The 21007-nt window shown below is 55.6% G+C and overlaps 1 protein-coding gene across 2 annotated transcripts in view; it reads left to right on the plus strand.

The window, feature by feature from the left end:
* Positions 1-21007, plus strand: part of LOC103166668 (protein mono-ADP-ribosyltransferase PARP14) — a 60024-nt gene that overhangs the window by 15759 nt on the left and 23258 nt on the right. For both annotated transcript variants that reach the window (XM_029063304.1, XM_039913567.1), the window contains exons 7-12: positions 83-2289; positions 4967-5203; positions 9073-9297; positions 11466-11556; positions 14801-14926; positions 15315-15377. In XM_029063304.1, coding sequence (XP_028919137.1) covers positions 83-2289; positions 4967-5203; positions 9073-9297; positions 11466-11556; positions 14801-14926; positions 15315-15377 — 2949 coding nt within the window. The remainder of the gene's footprint in view (positions 1-82; positions 2290-4966; positions 5204-9072; positions 9298-11465; positions 11557-14800; positions 14927-15314; positions 15378-21007) is intronic.

The raw sequence follows: 21007 nt of genomic DNA on the forward strand, positions 1-21007 counted from the left end.
GGCGGTGGGGGGGTCTCTCCCAGCGCCCCGGCGGACCCGGGGGCCCGGGCGGACCGACCGACCGGCTCCCTCGCTTCCGCAGTCCTGTCCGCCGTCCTGGCGAAGGAGCACTTCGTCAACAAGAAAGCGGTGTCCGTGCACGCCTACTGCAGGTCCCTGGGCACCGCGCTCTACGGGAAGGAGGGTCCCCCGCCCAGGCTGCCGGCCCCGCTGCCCCAGCCCGTGTGCCCTCACGCCTGGCGCCTCTTGCACCACGACGCCCGTCTGGCCGCGGAGCTGGAAGAGGAGATGCGCGCCCGTCTCTGCCTCCTGGAGTGGGCCCCGCCGGACGGCGCCCGCCCGGAGATCACCCTGCATCCGGCGCCCGCCTTGGCCGGGGAGAGGGCGGCCGCCATCCGGGGCTGGACGGAAGCGGCGGCCGCCGCCCTGGACGGCCACCTCGCCCGCTTCCGGGCGGCCCGGCTGGCCGTGACGCCGGCGGCCTGGGCGGCCGTCGGGGGCCGGCTGAGCGCCGAGGGCGTCCTGACCCTGCACGACCCGGAGGGGCACGTGGTGACCCTGGTGGGGCGGCGGGAGGACGTGGACCGGGTGGAGCCCGAGTGGCGGGCGCTGGTGGACAGGGAGCAGCGGAGCTTCGCCGAGGCGGTGGCGGTGCCCCCCGCCCAGCTGGACCTCCTGCGCCGCTGCGGCCTGGAGGAGGACATCCGCGCGGCCGGCCCCGACCTGCGGGTCGGCTTCGACGCCGGCCACGTGGCCCTGACCGGCCTGGAGGCCGAGGTCTTCCGGGCCAAGTGCCACATCCTGGAGCGGCTCCAGGGCCTGGCCCGGGGCCCGTGCGACCTGTGCCCCCGCCTCGTCAGCTTCCTGCGGCGGGTGGACAGCGCGGCCTTCTCCCGGACCCTGTTCGCCCCCTCGGGGATCTTCGCCTTCTACGAGCTGGACGGAGAGGCCGTGGTCATCACGGCCTCCTCCCCGCAGGCCCTGGCCGCCGCCCGGGAGGAGATGAGGAAGGGGGTGGGCTCCCGGTCCATCCCGGTGGCCGACCCCACCGTCCTGGATCTGTCCGGCTGGCGAGAACTGGTGGACGGCCTGCCCGGGCCCGACTCCCAGAGCCCGGTCCTGGTCGACGACCTCTCGAAGGGGCCGGGGGCCGAGGTGGTGGTCACGGGCCACTCCCCGGCGTTGGAGGCGGCCTACGGCCCGCTGGCCGGCTTCGTGGACGGCAACACCCTCGACTGGAGGCTGGTGCCCGTGGCCCTGCTGGTGACCCTCCGCTACCTGGAGCAGAGGGAGAAGCTCTTCTGGGACAAGCTGGAGAGGGAGGGCCTGACGGTGGCCTTCGTCCCCGACGCGGGCCGCAGGGGCGTCTTCCTGAGGGGGCCCCGGCTGGCGGTGGCCAGCCATCTGCCCCGCGTCCAGGAGGTCGTGGCCGCCCCGGTGTTCCGCGAGGTGCCCTTGGAGCGGCCGGGCGAGGACAGGTTCTTCAGGGACCAGGAGTCCCTGCTCACGGCCCTGGTCAAGGAGCAGTTCGGCTGCCTGATCCACCTGCGGGAGGAGGGGGAAGATCACCCCGGCGGGGCCGGCGGCCCGGGCCCGGTCCTCCTGCTCAAGGACCTGCCCGGGGGCGTCCGGCTGGTGGTCCGGCAGGGGGACCTGGCCCGCTACCCGGCCGACGCGGTGGTCAACCCGTCCAACGAGGACCTGAAGCACAGCGGGGGCCTGGCCGGCCACCTGGCCAGGCACGCCGGGCCGGAGCTGCAGGAGGCCTGCCGGCTCCTGGTGAGGAAGTCGGGGCCCGTGCCTCCGGGGGAGGCCGTGGCCACCGGGGCCTGGAGCCTCCCGTACGGCCAGGTGATCCACGCCGTGGGGCCCAGGTGGAAGCCGGACGACCCCAAGGGGTGCGCCGCCCTGCTGGGCCGGGCCGTCCGCCAGAGCCTCCGCCTGGCGGACCTCGGCGGCCACGGCTCGGTGGCCGTCCCGGCCCTCAGCGCGGGCATCTTCGGCTTTCCCCTGGCCTTGTGCGCGGAGACCATCGTGGAGGCCGTGGCGGAGACCTCCCGGGGCGGGCTCCGGGCCGTCCGGGAGGTCCATCTGGTGGACCTGTCCGAGGAGACCGTCCGGGCCCTCGCCGTGGCGGCGGCCCGCGGCCCCGGGGAGTTGGACACGGCCCCCGTCGCCGCCCCGAAGCAGAGGTCCCACCTCCAAGGTCAGCTGGAGGTGCTCTCTACCCTGCGCACCCAAGGAGGCCTGAAGATGGTCCTGGAGAGCGGGAGGATCGAGGCCGCGAAGGTGAACGTGGGGGCCCCGGGAGGCGGGGGGGGGGGCGTTGCGAGGTCCGAGACCCCCGCCCCTTACCCTCACCGCTTCTCTGGGCGGTGGAGGGATCCCGGGCCCCGGGAGTCGGAGGGACCCGGCTTCTAATCCCCGCTCCGCCACTTGTCTGCTGTGTGACCGTGGGGAAGTCGCTTCACTTCTCTGGGCCTCGTCTGGAAAATGGGGACTAAGAGGGTGAGCCCCTTGTGGGACTGTGTCCAACCTCATTAACTTGTCGTTTACTTGCCGATAATTATCGTTATTTTGATTACGGTGTGACCTTGGGCAAGTTCCGTCGCTTCTCTGGGCCTCAGATCCCTCAACCGTAAAATGGGGATTAAGACCGGGAGCCCCGTGTGTGACGGGGACTGTGTCCGACCTGATCGGCTTATATCTACCCTAGTGCTTAAAACAGCGCTCGGCACATAGTGAGCGCTTGAAGCAGCGTGGCGCAGTGGAAAGAGCACGGGCTTTGGAGTCAGGGCTCATGAGTTCGAATCCCAGCTCTGCCACTTGTCGGCTGTGTGACTGTGGGCGACTCACTTCACTTCTCTGTGCCTCAGTTCCCTCATCTGTAAAGTGGGGATTAAGACTGTGAGCCCCACGTGGGACGACCTGATTCCCCTGTGTTTACCCCAGCGCTTAGAACAGTGCTCGGCACATAGTAAGCGCTTAACAAATACCAACATTATTATTATTATTATTATTAATAAGTATCGTTATTATCATTATTATTATTACCGTTATTGCTGTGTGACCTCGGGTAAGTCTCTTCACTTCTCTGGGCCTCAATTCCCTCATCCGTAAACTGGGGATTGAGACCGGGAGCCCCGTTCTCTTGGTGGGCAGGGATCACGTCTACCAACTATGGACTCTCCCAAACGCCTAATACAGTGCCGTACACCCGGTAGGCGCTCAGCAAATAGTGGTACTTGTCACCGTGTGCCCCGCCCGGGGACCGTGTCTAGCGCGATTATCTCGGATAATAATAATAATGTTGGTATTTGTTAAGCGCTTACTATGTGCAGAGCACTGTTCTAAGCGCTGGGGTAGACACAGGGGAATCAGGTCGTCCCACGTGGGGCTCCCGGTCTTCATCCCCATTTTCCAGATGAGGTCACTGAGGCCCAGAGAAGTGAAGTGACTCGCCCACAGTCACCCAGCTGCCAAGTGGCAGAGCCGGGATTCGAACCCAGGACCTCGGACTCCAAAGCCCGTGCTCTTTCCACTGAGCCACGCTGCTTCTCGGATCCACCCCCAGGGCTTGGAACGGTGGCCTGGCACATAGCAAGCGCTTAACGAATAGCGTACTCTGTTCTGAGCGTGGGTTAGATGGACGATAATTGGGTTGGACAAGTCCCTGTCCCGCACGGGGCTCCCATCCTAAGTAGGAGGGAGTAGGATTGAATCCCCGAGGCGAGGAAACCGAGGCCCAGAGAAGTGGGGTGACTATCCCAAGGTCACACAGCAGACAAGCGGCGGAGCCGGGATTTAGGACTCGGGATCTCTCTGCTAGGCCGCCCCCTTCCCATAAATACGGCTGATCGATTATAATGATAGCACTCGTTAAGCACCTACTGCGAGAAGCAGCGTGGCTCGGTGGCCCGGGCCGGGGAGTCAGAGGACGTGGGTTCTAATCCCGGCTCCGCCACTCGTCCGCTGTGTGACCTTGGGCAAGCCGCTTCTCTTCTCTGGTCCTCAGTTCCCTCGTCTGGAAAGTGGGGATTAAGACCGTGAGCCCCAAGCGGGACAACCTGATGACCTTGGATCTCCCCCGGTGCTTAGAACAGTGCTTGGCACATAGTAAGCGCTTAACAAATGACATTATTATTCTGTGCCAAACCCTGTCCTCCGCTCCGGGGTAGATGTAAGATAATAAGAATTATAATAATGAGCAGCGTGGCTCAGGGGAAAGAGCACGGGCTTTGGAGTCCGAGGTCATGGGTTCGAATCCCGGCTCTGCCACGTCAGCTGCGTGACCTTAGGCAAGTCACTTGACTTCTCTGTGCCTCAGTTACCTCATCTGTAAAATGGGGATGAAGATTGTGAGCCTCACGTGGGACGACCTGATTCCCCCCGTATCTACCCCGGTGCCTAGAACAGTGCTCTGCACATAGTAAGCGCTTAACAAATACCAACGTTATTATAATAATTATAGTATCTCTTAAGTGCTCACTGTGTGCCAGACACTGTACTAAGCCCTGGGGGCGAGGGGGATACAAACAAATAGTGTTGGATACGGTCCCCGTCTCCCACGGGATTCCCGTTCTCAATCCCCATCTTACGGATGCAGTAACTGAGGCCCGGAGAAGTGAAGCGACTGGCCCAGGGTCACCCGGCAGGCGGGTGGCGGAGCCGGGATTATTCATTCATTCATCCAATAGTATTTATTGAGCGCTTACTGTGTGCAGAGCACCGTACTAAGCGCTTGCAATGGACAATTGGGCAACAGAACCCAGGTCCTCCTGGCTCCCAGGCCCGGGCTCCAACCACTAGGCCCCGCTGCTTCTCTGGGATCGTTTGGCGGGAAGAAAGGCGACGGGCGGGGGGATCCGAACGGACGCGTGCCCGGGCGTGGGGCCGGACGGTGGCCGCGGGGTCGGGGCGGGGGCTCCGGCCGCTCACCTCAGCTCTGTCCCCGGTGACCGTGTAGACGCAGGTGATCGTCAGCGGCGTGGCCCCCGATCTGCGGCTGGGGAACGGCGTCCTGGGTTCCGCCCTGCTCCGGGCGGCCGGCCCAGAGCTGCAGGTCCAGCTGGAAAGCTACGAGGCCAGAGAGAAGGTGGTCGAAGGGTCCGTGTTCCCCACCGTAGGCGGGAAGCTGTGCTGCACCACGGTGCTGCACGTGGTCATTCCCCAGTGGGACAACGGAGCCGGGACAGCGGAACAGGTAGCCCCGCCGGCCGGCCAGGGAAGCCTGGGGAAACGGGAAGACCCGGACGGGCGGGCCTGGGGGCGGGGGTAGCCGTCACCGGTCCGTGCGCGGTCACTGGGGGACGGTCGGGGCGGTCGCCCGCTCTACTGTATTCATTCAGCCCTTATTCAATGGTATTTATTGAGCGCTTACTATGTGCAGAGCACTGGACTGAGCGCTTGGAATGGACAATGCGGCAACAGGTAATGATAGTGTTGGTATTCGTTAAGCGCTTACTAGGTGCAGAGCGCTGTTCTAAGCGCTGGGGGAGATACAGGGTCATCAGGTCGTCCCCCGTGAGGCTCACAGTCTTCATCCCCATTTTACAGATGAGGGAACTGAGGCCCAGAGAAGTGAAGTGACTTGCCCACAGTACCTGGCACATAGAAAGCACTTAAATACCATTATTATTATTATTATTATTATTCCCACTCAAAGCCTGTCCTCTCCCGACTTTTCCATCCCTGTAGACGGCATCACCATCCTCCCTGTCTCGCAGGCCCATAACCTTGGCGTTCTCCTCGAACCATCTCTCTCGTTCCACCCACATATTCAACCCATCACTCAGTCCTGTCGGTTTGATCTTCACAACGTGGCTAAAATCTGCCATTTCCTCTCCGTCTAAAGTGCTACCACATTAATCCAGTCACTCCTCCTCTCCCACCTGGATGACTGCATCAGCCTCCTCGCCGACCTCCCTGCCTCCCGTCTCTCCCCACTCCGGTCCGTATTTCACTCCGCTGCCCGCATCATTTTCTACAAACCCGTGCAGTCGACATTTCCCTTCTCCTCAAGACCCTCCACTGGTTGCCCATCCACCTCCATATCACAGAGAAACCCCTCACCGTCGGTTTTAAAGCCGTCCATCCCCTGGCCCCCTCCTACCTCGCCTCCCTCCTCTCCTTCTCCAACCCAGCCCGCACACTCCGCTCCTCTGACGCCAAACTGCTCACTGTACCTCGTTCTCATCCATCTCGCCGCTAAACTCTGACCTCCATCCTGCCTCTGGACTGGAACGCCCTCCCTCCTCAAATCCCCCAGGCAATGACTCTCCCCCTGTTCAAAGCCTTCCTGAAGATCCACCTCCTCCAGGCGGCCTTCCCTGACTGCGCCCTCCTTTCCTCTTCTCCCGCTCCCTTCTACGTCGCCCCGACCCGTTCCCTTCATTCATCCCCCCCTCCCATTCCCACGCCACTTATGTCCATCTCCGTCATCTATTGATTTAATTCAACGTCCGTCTCCCCCCCCTAGACTGCCAGCTCGTTGTGGGCAGGGAATGTGTCTGTTGGTTGTTCTATTGTCCTCTCCCGAGCGTTTAGTACAGTGCTCTGCCCACTAGAGATGCTTGACCAAATGATCCAAGCACTTATTAAAATCCCATCTCCTCCAAGAGACCTGCCCTGACTAATCCCTCTTGGTCAGGGAAGCGGCACGGTCTGGGCGCTAGAGCCCGGGCCTGGGAGTCAGAAGGTCTTGGGGTCTGGTCCTGGCACCGCCACTTGTCACTTCGCTTCTCTGTGCCTCAGTTGCCTCATCTGTAAAATGGGAATTATGAATTTGAACCTCATATGGAACGTGGACTGTGGACCTGATTACCTTGAATCTACCCCAACACTGAGTACAGTGCCTGGCACCCAGTAAATATCAAATATCATTTATCAAATATTTTTTTAAAAAAACACAGAAATGCCTCATTTCCTCTTCTCCCGCTCCCTTCTGCCTCGCCCTTTCACTTGGTTTTGCATTTATTCACCCCTCCTTCAGATCCACAGCACTTAGGTCCAATATCCCGCGTTCATTTATTTCTTATTAATGTTTGTCTTCCCCTCTAGACTGTCAGCTCCTTGTGAGCTGGGAACGTGTCTACCAACTCTCTTCTACTGGACTCTCCCTAGTGCTTAATACAGTGCTCTGCGCACAGTAAGCACCCAGTAAATACCATTGATTGACCGATTGACTGAAGACCACTGTGGGCAGGGAATGTGTCTACCAACTGTGTTGGGTTGTCCTCTCCCAAGTGCTAGGCCCAGTGCTCTGCACACACTAAGCCCTCAATAAGTACAACTGATTGATGGATTGAACAGACCATTATTATTATTAATGAAAAAAAGGATCAATTACAGTCATAAATCATAGCAATAATAGTGATGATAAGAAGAATTTTTTAAAAATCATGGTATTTGTTAAGTGCTTACTATGTTCCGTACAAAACACAGGGGTGGGTGCCAGCACATCAAGTTATTATTATTATTAATATTAATAATAAAGTTAAACACAGTCCCTGTCCCATAGGGGGAGCTCACATTCTCAATCCCCATATTACAGATGAGGGAACTGAGGTACAGAGAAGGGAAGTGACTTGACCAAGGTCACACAGCAGACAAGTGTATCTCTATATTGTGTTGCTGTATTATGCCGTATTGCTGTATTGTGCTTCCATTCATTCAGTTGTATTTCATTCGATCGTATTTATTGAGCGCTTACTTTCATTCATTCAGTCGAGTTTATCGAGCGCTTACTGTGTGCAGAGCCCTGTCTTAAGCGCTTGGAACGTACGATTCGGCAACAGATAGAGACAATCCCTGCCCAGTGACGGGCTCACCGTCTACCAAGCTCTTAGTACAGTGCATTGCACACAGTAAGTGCTCAATAAATATGATCGAGTAATAATAATAATAATGGTGGTATTTGTTAAGCGCTTACTATGGGCCAAGCACTGTTCTAAGCACTGTGGTGGATTCAGGGTAACGAGGTTGTCCCACGTGGGGCTCCCAGTCTTAGTCCCCATTTTCCAGATGAGGTCACTGAGGCCCAGAGCAGCGAAGTGACTGCCCAGAGTCACCCAACTGACAGGTGGCAGAGCCGGGATTCGAACCCACGACCTCTGCCTCCCAAACCCGGGCTCTGGCCACTGAGCCACGCTGCTTCTCAGTGAATGAATGAATGAAAGTGGCAGAGCGGGGATCAGAGCGGAGGACCCCAGGCCCCCGCTCCGTCCACTCTGCTGTGCCGCTTAACGCATCCACCAGCACACAGTAAGCGCTCAATAAATTCATGCATTCATTCATTCAGTCGTATTTATTGAGCGCTTACTATGTGCAGAGCACGGTACTAAGCGCTTGGCACGTACAATTCAGGGCCCGTCCCTGCCCAGTGACGGGCTCACAGTCTAATCGGGGGAGCCAGACGGCAGAGCAGGACAGAACGGAACAAAAACAAGACAACGTTATCACGATAAATAGAATCAGGAATAAATACCATCGATCGATCGATGGAATGAAGATCGCTGTGGCCAGGGCACACGTCCACCCTCGCTTTTCTACCGGACTCTCCCCAGGGCATAGTACGGTGCTCTGCACCCAGTAAGCGCTTCCGGACCTACGGTCGACGGATGAGTCAGAGGTCATGGGTTCGAATCCGTGGCTCAGTGGAAAGAGCCCGGGCTTCGGAGTCAGAGGTCATGGGTTCGACTCCCGGCTCTGCCACCTGGCAGCTGTGTGACTGTGGGCGAGTCACTTCACTTCTCTGGGCCTCAGTTCCCTCATCTGGGAAATGGGGATTAACTGTGAGCCTCACGTGGGACAACCTGATGATCCTGTATCTACCCCAGCGCTTAGAACAGTGCTCTGCACATAGTAAGTGCTTAACCAATACCAACTGCACTTCTCGGTGCCTCAGTGACCTCATCTGTAAAATGGGGATTAAGACTGAGCCTCCTGGGGGACGACCTGATGACCCTGTATCTCCCCCAGCGCTTAGAACAGCACTTAAATACCAACATCATTATTATTATTGCTGGATTATTATCATTATTGCTGGATTGATGGATACCTGTGGCCTTTCAGATCCTCAAGGACGTCACGAAGAAGTGCCTGGACATGACCGAGGGGCTGTGCCTTCAGTCCGTGACCTTCCCGGCCATCGGCTCGGGAAACCTGGGCTACCCCCCGGCCCTGGTGGCCCGCACCATGGTCGAGGAGGTCGACCAGTTCAACTGGCTCAAGCAGTCGCTCGGCACGCTCTCCGAAGTCCGCTTCGTCGTGTTCCCCGAGAACGAGGAGAGCATCCAGGTACCGGCCCCGGCCGTTTGTCTTCCCCTCTGATAATAATAATAATGATAATAATAATAACGTTGGTATTTGTTAAGCGCTTGCTATGTGCAGAGCACTGTACTAAGCGCTGGGGGAGATACAGGGCCATCAGGTTGTCCCACGTGGGGCTCACAGTCTTCCTCCCCATTTTACAGATGAGGTAGCTGAGGCCCAGAGAAGTGAAGTGACTCGCCCACGGTCACCCAGCCGACGAGTGGCAGAGCCGGGATTAGAACCCATGACCTCTGCCTCCGAAGCCCGGGCTCTTGCCACTGAGCCACGCTGCTTCTGTATCATGAGTGTGGGCAACTCACCTACCTCATCTGTCAAATGGGGTTGAAGACCGTGAGCCCCACGTGGGACAACCCGATGACCCTGTATCTCCCCCAGCGCTTAGAACAGTGCTCTGCACATAGTAAGCGCTTAACAAATACCAACATTATTAGGATACCCAACGCTCGGTACAGTGCCTGGCACACAGTGAGCGCCTAACGAATACCGCAGTTCTCGTTGTCGATAATGATAACGTTAATAATAATATTGTGGTATTTGCTGAGCGCTGACTGTGTGCCGGGCACTGTACTGCTCTCTGGGGTGGATCCAAGCAACTGGGGTCGGACACGGTCCCTGTCCCCCGTGGGGCTCCCAGTCTCCACCCCCGTTCGACAGATGAGGGAACCGAGGCCCAGAGAAGCAAAGCGACTTGCCCGAGGTCACACAGCAGACGAGCGGCGGAGCCGAGATTAGAACCCGGGACCTTCTGACTCCTCGGTCGTGCTCTATCCTCTCTGCCCTGCTGATATTTGATATACAGTCATTCATTCAATCGTGGTTATTGAGTCCTTACCGTGTGCAAAACACACACGAGAAGCAGCATGGCCTGGTGGATAGAGCTTGGGCCTTGCAGTCAGAAGGTCATGGGTTCTAATCCCGGCTCTGCCCCTTGTCAGCTGTGTGGCCTTGGGCAAGTCACTTCACTTCTCGGTGCTTCAGTCACCGCATCTGTAAAATGGGGATTAAGACTGTGAGCCCCAGGTGGGACAGGGACTGTGTCCAACCCGATTTAAGTGTAGCCAACCCAGCGCTTAGTACAGTGCCTGGCACAAAGTAAGCGCTTAACAAATACCACCGTTATTATTATTATTACTGTACTAAGCGCTGGGGAGAGTACAATATAACAACAGACACATTCCCACGATGAGCTGACACTCTAGAAAGTCTATTTGATATTAATAACAATAATAATAATGGCATTCGTTAAGCAGCATGGCGTAGTGGATAGAGCGTGGGAGTCGGAAGGTCATGGGTTCTAATTCCGGCTCTGCCCCTTGACTGCTGTGTGGCCTTAAGCAAGTGGCTTCACTTCTCTGGGCCTCAGTTACCTCATCTGGAAAATGGGGATTAAAAATTCGAGCCCTATGCGGGACGGGGACTGTGTCTTGCTCACTTTGCTTGCATCCACCCCAGTGCTTAGCACGGTGGCTGGCACATAATAAGCGCTTAACAAGTACCATCATTATTATTATTACTGTTAAGCGCTTTTATTTCATGTCAAGCACGGGTCTAAGGTGTGGACGCAGTCCCTGTCCCTCGTCGGGCTCACAGATTTAATCCCCATTATGCTTATTATGTGCCAAGCACTGTACTAAGCACTGGATCCCCGTCCTGTGTCTAACAATAATAATAATGATGGTGTTCGTAAAGTGCTTACTATGTGTCAGGCACTGTAATAAGTGTTGGGGTGAATACAAGCAAACTGGATTGGCTACAGCCCCTGTCCCACATGGGGCTCCCAGTCTCAATCCCCATTTTCCAGGTGAGGGAACTGAGGCCCAGAGGAGGTGAAGTGACTTGCCCAAGGTCACACAGCAGACAAGTGACGAAGCCGGGATTAGAACCCATGACCTTCTGACTCCCAGGCCCCGGGCTGGAGCCACCAGGCCGTGCTGCTGTGACTGGGAGTCCTGTGAGCCCTATGCGGGACGGGGGCTGTGTCCAACCCAATTTGCTTGTGTCCACCTCAGCGCTTAGTACAGTGCCCGGCGCGTAGTAAGTGCTTAACGGGTACCATAATAATAATTTGTCTTGTCTTGTCTCATGCGATAAGTACTATTAATCATTATAAGTCACTATGTCTCCGTCTTTAGGCCTTTTCCTCCGAATTCCACAGCAGGAAGGGCAACGCTGTCCTCAAGCCCCAGCCGGTCCCCAGGTCCCTCAAGGCACCAAGTAACCCAGGTGACAATCAATCAATCAATCAATCAATCAATCAATCAATCCATCCATCAGTGGTCTTTATTGAGCACTCACTGTGTGCAGAGCACTGCACCGAGTGCATGGCAGTTAGTATGCCTACGATGAATTTAAACTGCTGGACTCTCCTGCCCTCATGAACCTCTCAATAGGGATGAAGCGGCGCCGTCTAGGGGAAAGAGCCTGGGCCCGGGAGGCAGGAGGACCCGGGTTCTAATCCCGGCTCCACCACCCGTCTGCTGTGTGACCGTGGGTGGGTCGCATCGTGGGTTCTAATCCCCGCTCTGCCACTTAGGTGTGTGACTTTGGGCAAGTCACTTCACTTCTCTGTGCCTCAGTTACCTCATCTGTAAAATGGGGATTAAGACTGTGAGCCCCATGGGGGACAACCTGATTACCTTGTATCTACCTCAGCGCTTAGAACAGTGCTTGGCACATAACAAGCACTTAACAAATGCCATCGTTATTATCACTTCTCTGGGCCTTTAGTTCCCTCATCTGTAAAATGGGGATTCAATCTTCCTCCCTCCTACTTAAACTGGAAGTCCCATGTGGGAACAGGGAACGTGTCTGACTTATCTGGTATCTAACTTAGTGCTCAGCACAATGCTTGGCACATAATAAACACTTAGAAAATAGCACTATTATTAATAGTATTATCCCTCTGCCTCTCCCTCTTCCTCCCTTTCACTCTCTTTAGGTCTCTCTAATAATAATAATAATAATGTTGGTATTTGTTAAGCACTTACTATGTGCCAAGCACTGTTCTAAGCACTGGGGTAGATACAGGGTAATCAGGTTGTCCCACGTGAGGCTCACAGCCTTCATCCCCATTTTACAGATGAGGTCACTGAGGCCCAGAGAAGTGAAGTGACTTACCCACAGTGACACAGCTGCCAAGTGGCAGAGAACGGGATTCGAACCCACGACCTCTGCCTCCCAAGCCCGGGCTCTTTCCCCTGAGCCACGCTGTTTCTCTATGTCTCTCCCTCACCCTTTCTCTCCCTCTGTGTATCTCTGTGTCTCCCTGTCTCTCTCATTAAACTGTGAGCCCCACGTGGGACAACCTGATTATCTTGCATCTACCTCAGCGCTTAGAACGGCGCTCGGCACATAGCGAGCGCTTAACAAATACCATAATAATAATTATTATTATATCATCTGTGTCTCTGGGTCTCTTCTCTTTCTCCCTCTCTCTTTCTCTCACTGTGTCCCTCTGCCTCTCTCATTCTCTCAACCTCTGTGTCTCTCACTGTCTTTTTCTCACTCTGTGTCTCTGTCTCTCATTCTCTCTGTCTCTCTGGGTGTCTCTCACTCTGTCTTTCACTGTCTGTGTCTCTCTGTGTCTCTCTGTCTCTGTCTTTCTCACTCTGTGTCTCTGTCTCTCATTCTGTCTCTCTGGGGGTCTCTCTGTCTTTCTCACACTGTGTCTCTGTTGCTCATTCTCTGTGTCTCTCTGTGTCTCTCTCTTTCTCCCTCTGTGTCTCTGTCTCTCATTCTCTCTGTCTCTCTGTGCATCTCTCTTTCTCACTTTGTGTCTCTGTCTCTCATTCTCTCTGTCTCTCTGGGGGGCTCTCACTCTGTCTTTCTCTTACTCTGGGTCTCTCTCTCTCTCATTCTGTCTCTCTGGGTCTCTCATTGTCTTTCACTGTCTGTCTCTCTCTCTGTCTCTCTGGGGGTCTGTCTTTCACTCTGTGTCTCTCTCTCTCATCCTCTTTGTCTCTCTGTGTGTCTCTCACTCTGTCTTTCACTCTGTGTCTCTCTCATTCTCTCTGTCTCTCTGGGAGTATCTCTGTCTTTCTCCCTCTGTGCCTCTGTCTCTCATTCTCTCTGTCTCTCTGTGTGTCTCTCTTTCTCACTTTGTGTCTTTGTCTCTCATTCTCTCTGTCTCTCTGGGTGTCAGTCACTCTGTCTTTCACCCTGTGTCTGTCTTTCTCTCATTCTCTCTGTCTCTCTGTGTGTCTCTCTGTCTTTCTCCCTCTGTGTGTCTCTCTCTCATTCTCTCTGTCTCTCTGGGTGTCTCTCACTCTGTCTTTCTCTTACTCTGGGTCTGTCTCTCTCTCATTCTCTCTGTCTCTCTGGGGGTCTCTGTCTTTCTCATTCTGTGTCTCTGTCTCTCATTCTCTCTGATTCTCTGTGTGTCTGTCTTTCTCACTGTGTCTCTGTCTCTCATTCTCTCTATCTCTCTGGGGGTGTCTCTGTCTTTCTCACACTGTGTCTCTGTTGCTCATTCTCTGTGTCTCTCTGTGTCTCTCTCTTTCTCCCTCTGTGTCTCTGACTCTCATTCTCTCTGTCTCTCTGGGTGTCTCTCGCTCTGTCCTTCTCTTACTCTGGGTCTGTCTCTCTCTCATCTTCTCTGTCTCTGGGGATCTCTCTGTCTTTCTCACTCTGTGTCTCTCAGTGTGTCTCTGTATTTCTCACTCTGGGTCTCTTTGTTTCTTTCCCTTTCTCCCCATCCGCAGCCCCCGTCTTTCTCTCTGTGTCTCTCTCCCTCTCGTTCTCTGTATCTCTTTCTCTCTCCCTTTCTCTCTGCGAGTCCCTCACTCCATCTTTCTCTCACTCTAGGTCTCTCCGGGTGTCTCATGCTGTCTTTCTCTGTGTCTCTGTTTGTCTCCCTCACTCCATGTTTCTCTCTGTGTCTCTCCGCCTTTCTCTATGTCTCTCCATGTGTGTCTCTCTGCCTCTCTCTCTGTCTCTCTGCCTCTCTCTGTCTCTCCATGTGTGTCTCTCTGCCCCTCTCTCTGTCTCTCTGCCTCTATGTCTCTCCATGTGTGTCTCTCTGCCTCTCTGTCTCTCCGCCTCTATGTCTCTCCATGTGTGTCTCTCTGCCTCTCTCTCTGTCTCTCTGCCTCTCTCTATGTCTCTCCATGTGTGTCTCTCTGTATCTCCGCCTCTTTCTATGTTTCTCCATGTGTGTCTCTCTGCCTCTCTTTCGATCCGCCTCTATGTCTCTCCATGTCTCTCCGCCTCTCTCTATGTCTGTCTATGTGTGTCTCTCTGCCTCTCGTTACCTGGGGAAGGTGAAATGAGAAGTTTCTTTGCTGTCAGAAGGTGCCCAGAGGGAGAGGGCCCGTTCCTTTGGGGAGGGATCACCCCTCCGCCACGTCCACATCTTTGGTATTTGGATGGGGGGGGTCCCCTCCGTTTCTGCCCATGGTCTCCCCCAGCAGGGTCAGGGGGTGGGTGACCTCTTCTTCGGGGGGCTTGAACTAACCCCTCACCCCCTCAGGCCACGTGGGAATCTGCAAAGCGGTGGTCGGGCCAGTCCAGCTGAAGGTGTCCTACGGAGACATCACCTGGGAGAAAGGGGACGCCATCGTCAACATCACCAACGCCTCCCTTACACTCCGAAAAGGTACCGCCTCCGGCCGGGGCCGCGGGGCTCTTGGGGTCAGTGACCCGGGGGGGGGGGGACGTGTGGGGAGGGGCAGGGGGCACGGGGAGGGCGGCACCCCCGCAGCCGCCCCCAGCTGCAGGCCGCGGGCCTGAGGCGGCCTGCCGGGCCTCACTCGGAGGGCAGGCCTCAGAGGAGTCGGGGGGCACTGGTGGGCGTTCCCGGGACTGGGTTGGGGGCTTCCCCTCATTCGCTTCACATGCGCGTAATCTTGTGCCTCGACCCGGCCCGACCCCGACCCCGGGCGTTGCCCCCCGACGCCCTCGCGACCTCTGAACTGCCCTGTGCCTGCCGGCGGTGCCCAGACGAGATGCCCCCCGAACTAACTCGGGTCTTGTGGTCCCCTCAGGCGTTTCCAAGGCGATCATGGAGGCTGCGGGCCAGGCCATCGTGGACCAGTGTGCCCAGTTGGGTAGGCGGCGGGGCGCCCGAGGGGTTCCGGGAGATCCGTTTTGGCCGGCCAGGAAACCGAGGCCGGCCTCGCCGCAGTGCCTGGCGTGGAGGTGGCCGGAGCCCCCACGGTCCCGGGCCCTGGCGGGGGGGCAGGGAGGCGGGGGTGTCCTTCGGGTGGTCGGGGGGGTCGACCGAGTCCACCCTGATCATCTTATATAATAATGTTGGTATTTGTTAAGAGCTTACTATGTGCAGAGCACTGTTCTAAGCGCTGGGTAGATACAGGGTAATCGGGTGGTCCCACGTGGGGCTCACAGTCTTCATCCCCATTTGACAGATGAGGTAACTGAGGCCCAGAGAAGTGAAGTGATTTGCCCACAGTCACCCAGCTGACAAGTGACAGAGCCGGAATTCGAACTCGTGACCTCCGACTCCCAAGCCCGGGCTCTTTCCACTGAGCCACACCGCTTCTCTATACATCCCTTTATATATCCCCTCGAAGGCTTCGCACATGGCAGATTCTCAGCTCCCGCCATTATTATGATCGCTATTATTGCGATTAGTAGAGAAGTGGCGTGGCTCAGTGGAAAGAGCCCGGGCTTGGGAGGCAGAGGTCATGGGTTCGAATTCCGGCTCTGCCACCCGTCAGCTGTGTGACTGTGAGCAAGTCATTTCACTTCTCTGGGCCTCAGTTACCTCATCTGGAAAATGGGGATTTAAGACTGTGAGCCCCACATGGGACGTCCTGATGACCCTGTATCTCCCCCAGCGCTTAGAACAGTGCTCGGCACACGGTAAGTGCTTAACAAATGCCAACATTATTATTATTATGAACTGGGACCGTCAAACCGAGGGTGTGTTCATTCTATCATATTTATTAAGTTCTTACTGTGTGCAGAGCACTGTACTAAGCACTTGTTCTATGTCGGGATTGGGTTGGGAGGCGGGCAAGTGGGGAGAGCCTGAGGACCCTGGAAGAGAGGTCAGGAATTTGCTGGTGGTCTTGGTTCATTCGTTCTTTTAATCGGATTTATTGAGCACTTACTGGTTTTAGATTCTAATCCCAGTTCTGCCACTTGCCTGCTGTGTGACCTGGGATGAGTCACTTCACTTCTCTGTGCCTCAGTTCCCTCATCGGTAAAATGGGGACTGAGAATGTGAGCCCCACATGGGACAGGGACTGTGTCCAACCCCATTTGCTTATGTTCACCTTAGTGCTTAGTACAGTGCCTGGCACATAGTAAGCGCTTAACAAATACCATAATAATTATTATTGTTATTAATTATATAATATTGTTATTATCATTAGATGCCAGAGCAGTGGTTGGGTGGATTCCAGTGGCTACATTTCTCAGAAGGCTTTCAATAAATACCGCTGATTGATGGCTCAGTCAATCAATGGTTTGGATCAGGTGCCTTTTCAATGGTATTTGTTAAGCACTTACTATATGCCAGGCATTGTACTAAGCACTGGGGTAGATGCAAAGTAATTAGGTTTTGTGCAGAGCACTGTACTAATAATCACTGTGATATTTGTTAAGCGCTTACTGTGTGCCAGGCACTGTACTGAGCATTCTAGAGAAGCAGCGTGGCTCAGTGCAAAGAGCCCGGGCTTGGGAGTCAGAGGTCATGGGTTTGAATTCCGGCTCTGCCCCTTGTCAGCTGGGTGACTGTGGGCAAGTCACTTCACTTCTCTGGGCCTCAGTTCCCTCATCTGTCAAATGGGGATGAAGACTGTGAGCCCCACGTGGGACAACCTGACAACCCTGTATCTATCCCAGCGCTCAGAACAGTGCTCCGCACATTGTAAGCGCTTAACAAATACGAACATTATTATTATTAAAGTCATTTGAGGGAGACAGGCACTAAGAGAAACCCCTTTCTCACCTTCCTTCTCTCCTTCTCTCTGCCCACTCTGATCCTTGGAGACTTCAACATCCATACGGATGTACCCGACGACTCCTCTGCCGCCCGCCCGCTATCCCTCCTCGACTCTGCCGACCTCCTCCTCCACCATACCGCGCCCACTCACCGACTCGGTCACACCCTCGATCTTGTCATCTCCTACCGCTGCACTATCTCCTCCCTCACCGACTCTGAAATCCCTCTCTCGGACCATAACCTTCTCACCTGCCTCATCTCTCACACTCCCTCCCCCTGCAAATCTTCGCTACTGCCCCACAGAGACCTCCGCTCTCTCGATCCCATCCGTCTTTCCAATAGCATCTCGCCTCACCTTGCCGCCCTGTCCTCTCTTCCCACTCTCGACGATCGGGTCTCCGCTCTCGACTCCACCCTCTCTACTCATCTCGACTCTCTCGCCCCCCTTTCCCTCCGCCGCTCTCGCGCCACTAACCCACAGCCCCGGATCACCTCCTCCGTCCGCCTCCTACGCTCCTATGCTCGAGCTGCCGAGCGCCGCTGGCGAAAGTCCAAGCACCGAGCCGACCTCACACACTTCAAATTTATCCTTTCCTGCCTTAACTCTGCCCTCTCCTCCGCCAGGCAAAGCTTCTTCTCCTCCCTCATCGACACCCATGCCCGTCACCCCCGCCGATTGTTCCGGACCTTTAACTCTCTCCTTAGGCCCCCTGTTCCTCCCCCTCCCCCATCTCTCACCCCTAATGATCTGGCCACCTATTTCCTCACGAAAATCAACACGATCGGGTCTGAGCTCCCCAAAGTCACCCCTCCGCCTCTCCCCTCCCCCCAACAACCCCCTCCCCTACTTTCCCATCCTTCCCCGCAGTATCCTCAGAGGAGATCTCCTCCCTCCTCGCAAGTGCCACCCCCTCCGCCTGCGCCTCGGACCCCATTCCCTCTCACCTTCTTAAAACCATCGCCCCTGCCCTCCTCCCTTCCTTAACTTCTATTTTTAACCACTCAATCTCCAAGGGCTCCTTCCCCTCTGCCTTCAAACACGCCCACGTCTCCCCCATCCTAAAAAAACCCGCTCTTGACCCCACTGCCCCCTCCAGTTATCGTCCTATCTCCCTACTACCCTTCCTTTCCAAAATCCTAGAACGAGTCGTCTACAATCGATGCCTAGAATTCCTTAACTCCCATTCTCTCCTAGACCCCCTCCAATCTGGCTTCCGTCCCCTCCGCTCTACCGAGACTGCTCTCTCTAAGGTCACCCGTGACCTCCTTCTTGCCAAATCCAATGGCTCCTACTCCATTCTGATCCTCCTTGACCTCTCTGCTGCCTTTGACACCGTCGACCATCCCCTCCTCCTCCATACCTTATCTCACCTCGGCTTCATGGACTCTGTCCTCTCCCGGTTCTCCTCTTACCTCTCTGGCCGATCATTCTCGGTCTCCTACGCTGGAGCCTCCTCCCCCTCCCATCCTTTAACTGTTGGAGTTCCTCAAGGGTCAGTTCTTGACCCTCTTCCGTTCTCCATTTACACTCACTCCCTCGGTGAACTCATCCGCTCTCACGGCTTTGACTACCGTCTCTACGCAGATGACACACAGATCTACATCTCCGCCCCTGTCCTCTCCCCCTCCCTTCGGGCTCGCATCTCCTCCCGCCTCCGGGACGTCTCCACCTGGATGTCGGCCCGCCACCTAAAACTCAACGTGAGCGAGACTGAGCTCCTCATCTTCCCTCCCAAGCCCGGTCCGCTCCCAGACTTCTCCATCACCGTGGATGGCACGACCATCCTTCCCGTCTCTCAGGCCCGCAATCTCGGTGTCATCCTTGACTCGTCCCTCTCGTTCACCCCACACATCCTATCCGTTACCAAGACCTGCCGGTTTCACCTCTACAATATCGCCAAGATCCGCCCTTTCCTCTCCACCCAAACGGCTTCCTTACTATTACGGGCTCTCGTCATATCCCGGCTAGACTACCGTGTCAGCCTTCTCTCTGACCTCCCTTCCTCCTCTCTCGCCCCGCTCCGGTCTATTCTTCACTCCGCTGCCCGGCTCATCTTCCTGCAGAAACGATCTGGGCATGTCACTCCCCTTCTTAAACAACTCCAGTGGTTGCCTATCGACCTCCGCTCCAAACAAAAACTCCTCACTCTAGGCTTCGAGGCTCTCCATCACCTTGCCCCTTCCTACCTCTCCTCCCTTCTCTCTTTCTACCGCCCACCCCGCACGCTCCGCTCCTCTGCCGCCCACCTCCTCGCCGTCCCTCGGTCTCGCCTATCCCGCCGTCGACCCCTGGGTCACGTCCTCCCGCGGTCCCGGAACGCCCTCCCTCCTCACCTCCGCCAAACCGATTCTCTTTCCCTCTTCAAAACCTTACTTAAAAATCACCTCCTCCTAGAGGCCTTCCCAGACTGAGCTCCTCTTCCCCCTCTACTCCCTCTGCCATCCCCCCTTTACCTCTCCGCAGCTAAAGCCTCATTTTCCCCTTTTCCCTCTGCTCCTCCACCTCTCCCTTCCCATCCCCACAGCACCGTACCCGTCCGCTCGACTGTATATATTTTCGTTACCCTATTTATTTTGTTAATGAATTGTACATCGCCTTGATTCTATTTAGTCGCCATCGGTTTTTACGAGATGTTCTTCCCCTTGACGCTGTTTAGTGCCATTGTTCTTGTCTGTCCGTCTCCCCCGATTAGACTGTAAGCCCGTCAAACGGCAGGGACTGTCTCTATCTGTTGCCGACTTGTTCATCCCAAGCGCTTAGTCCAGTGCTCTGCACATAGTAAGCGCTCAATAAATACTATTGAATGAATGAATGAATGAATGAATAAAATGAGGGAGAGGGACATAAGTGGTGCGGGTCCGCGAGGGGGGATGAATGAAGGGATCAAATCGGGGCGATGCAGAAGGGATAAGAATATAATTATATATATATAATATTATATTATATATAATTATATATTATATTATATTCTTATAATATAATAATATTATTAGCATTATATAAAGGGGGACAGGGGTTCCAGGCCAGAGGCAGGATACAGGTGAAAAATCGGTGGTGATGTCGAGGTGCGGTGTGTAGGTTGGCGTTAGAGGAGCGGAGTATGCGGGCTGGGCTGGAGGAGGAGAGCAGCGAGGTGAGGTAGGAGGGGGTGACCCGATGGACGGCTTGAAAGCCGATGGCGATGGGTTTCTGTTTGGTACGGAGGTGGACGGGCGACCACTGGCGGGTCTTGACGAGGGGGGAGACGTGGACTGAATTGTTCTGTAGAAAAATGATCCGGGCAGCAGAGTTGACATCCAGACTGGAGTGGGAAAGAGGCAGGAGGCAGGGAGGTCGGCGAGGAGGCTGATGCAGGAGTCGAGGTAGGATAGGATAAGTGCATCGGTCAGCGTGGAAGCATTCATTCAGTCAGTCAGTCGTATTTATTGAGCACTTACTGTGTGCAGAGCACTGTACTGAGCGTCAATTCTGCAGTAGAGACAATCCTTGCCCACAACGGGCTTACAGTCTAGAGCGGGGAGACAGGCATCAAAACAACTAAACAGGCATCGATATAAATAAGTAGGATTATAGATTATATACATATCAAAACCAGAAAATAGGCATCAATATAAATAGATTTATAGACATATAAATGCTGTGGGGAGGGGAAGAGCAAAGGGAGCGAGTCAAGGTGACGGGGAAGGGAGGGGAAGCTGAGGAAAAGGGGGTCAGTCTGGGAGGGCCTCTTGGAGGAGGTGACCCTTCAGGGGGACTTTAGAGGGGTG

Source organism: Ornithorhynchus anatinus, chromosome 1 (genome assembly GCF_004115215.2).
Source record: "Ornithorhynchus anatinus isolate Pmale09 chromosome 1, mOrnAna1.pri.v4, whole genome shotgun sequence".
Taxonomy (NCBI): domain Eukaryota; kingdom Metazoa; phylum Chordata; class Mammalia; order Monotremata; family Ornithorhynchidae; genus Ornithorhynchus; species Ornithorhynchus anatinus.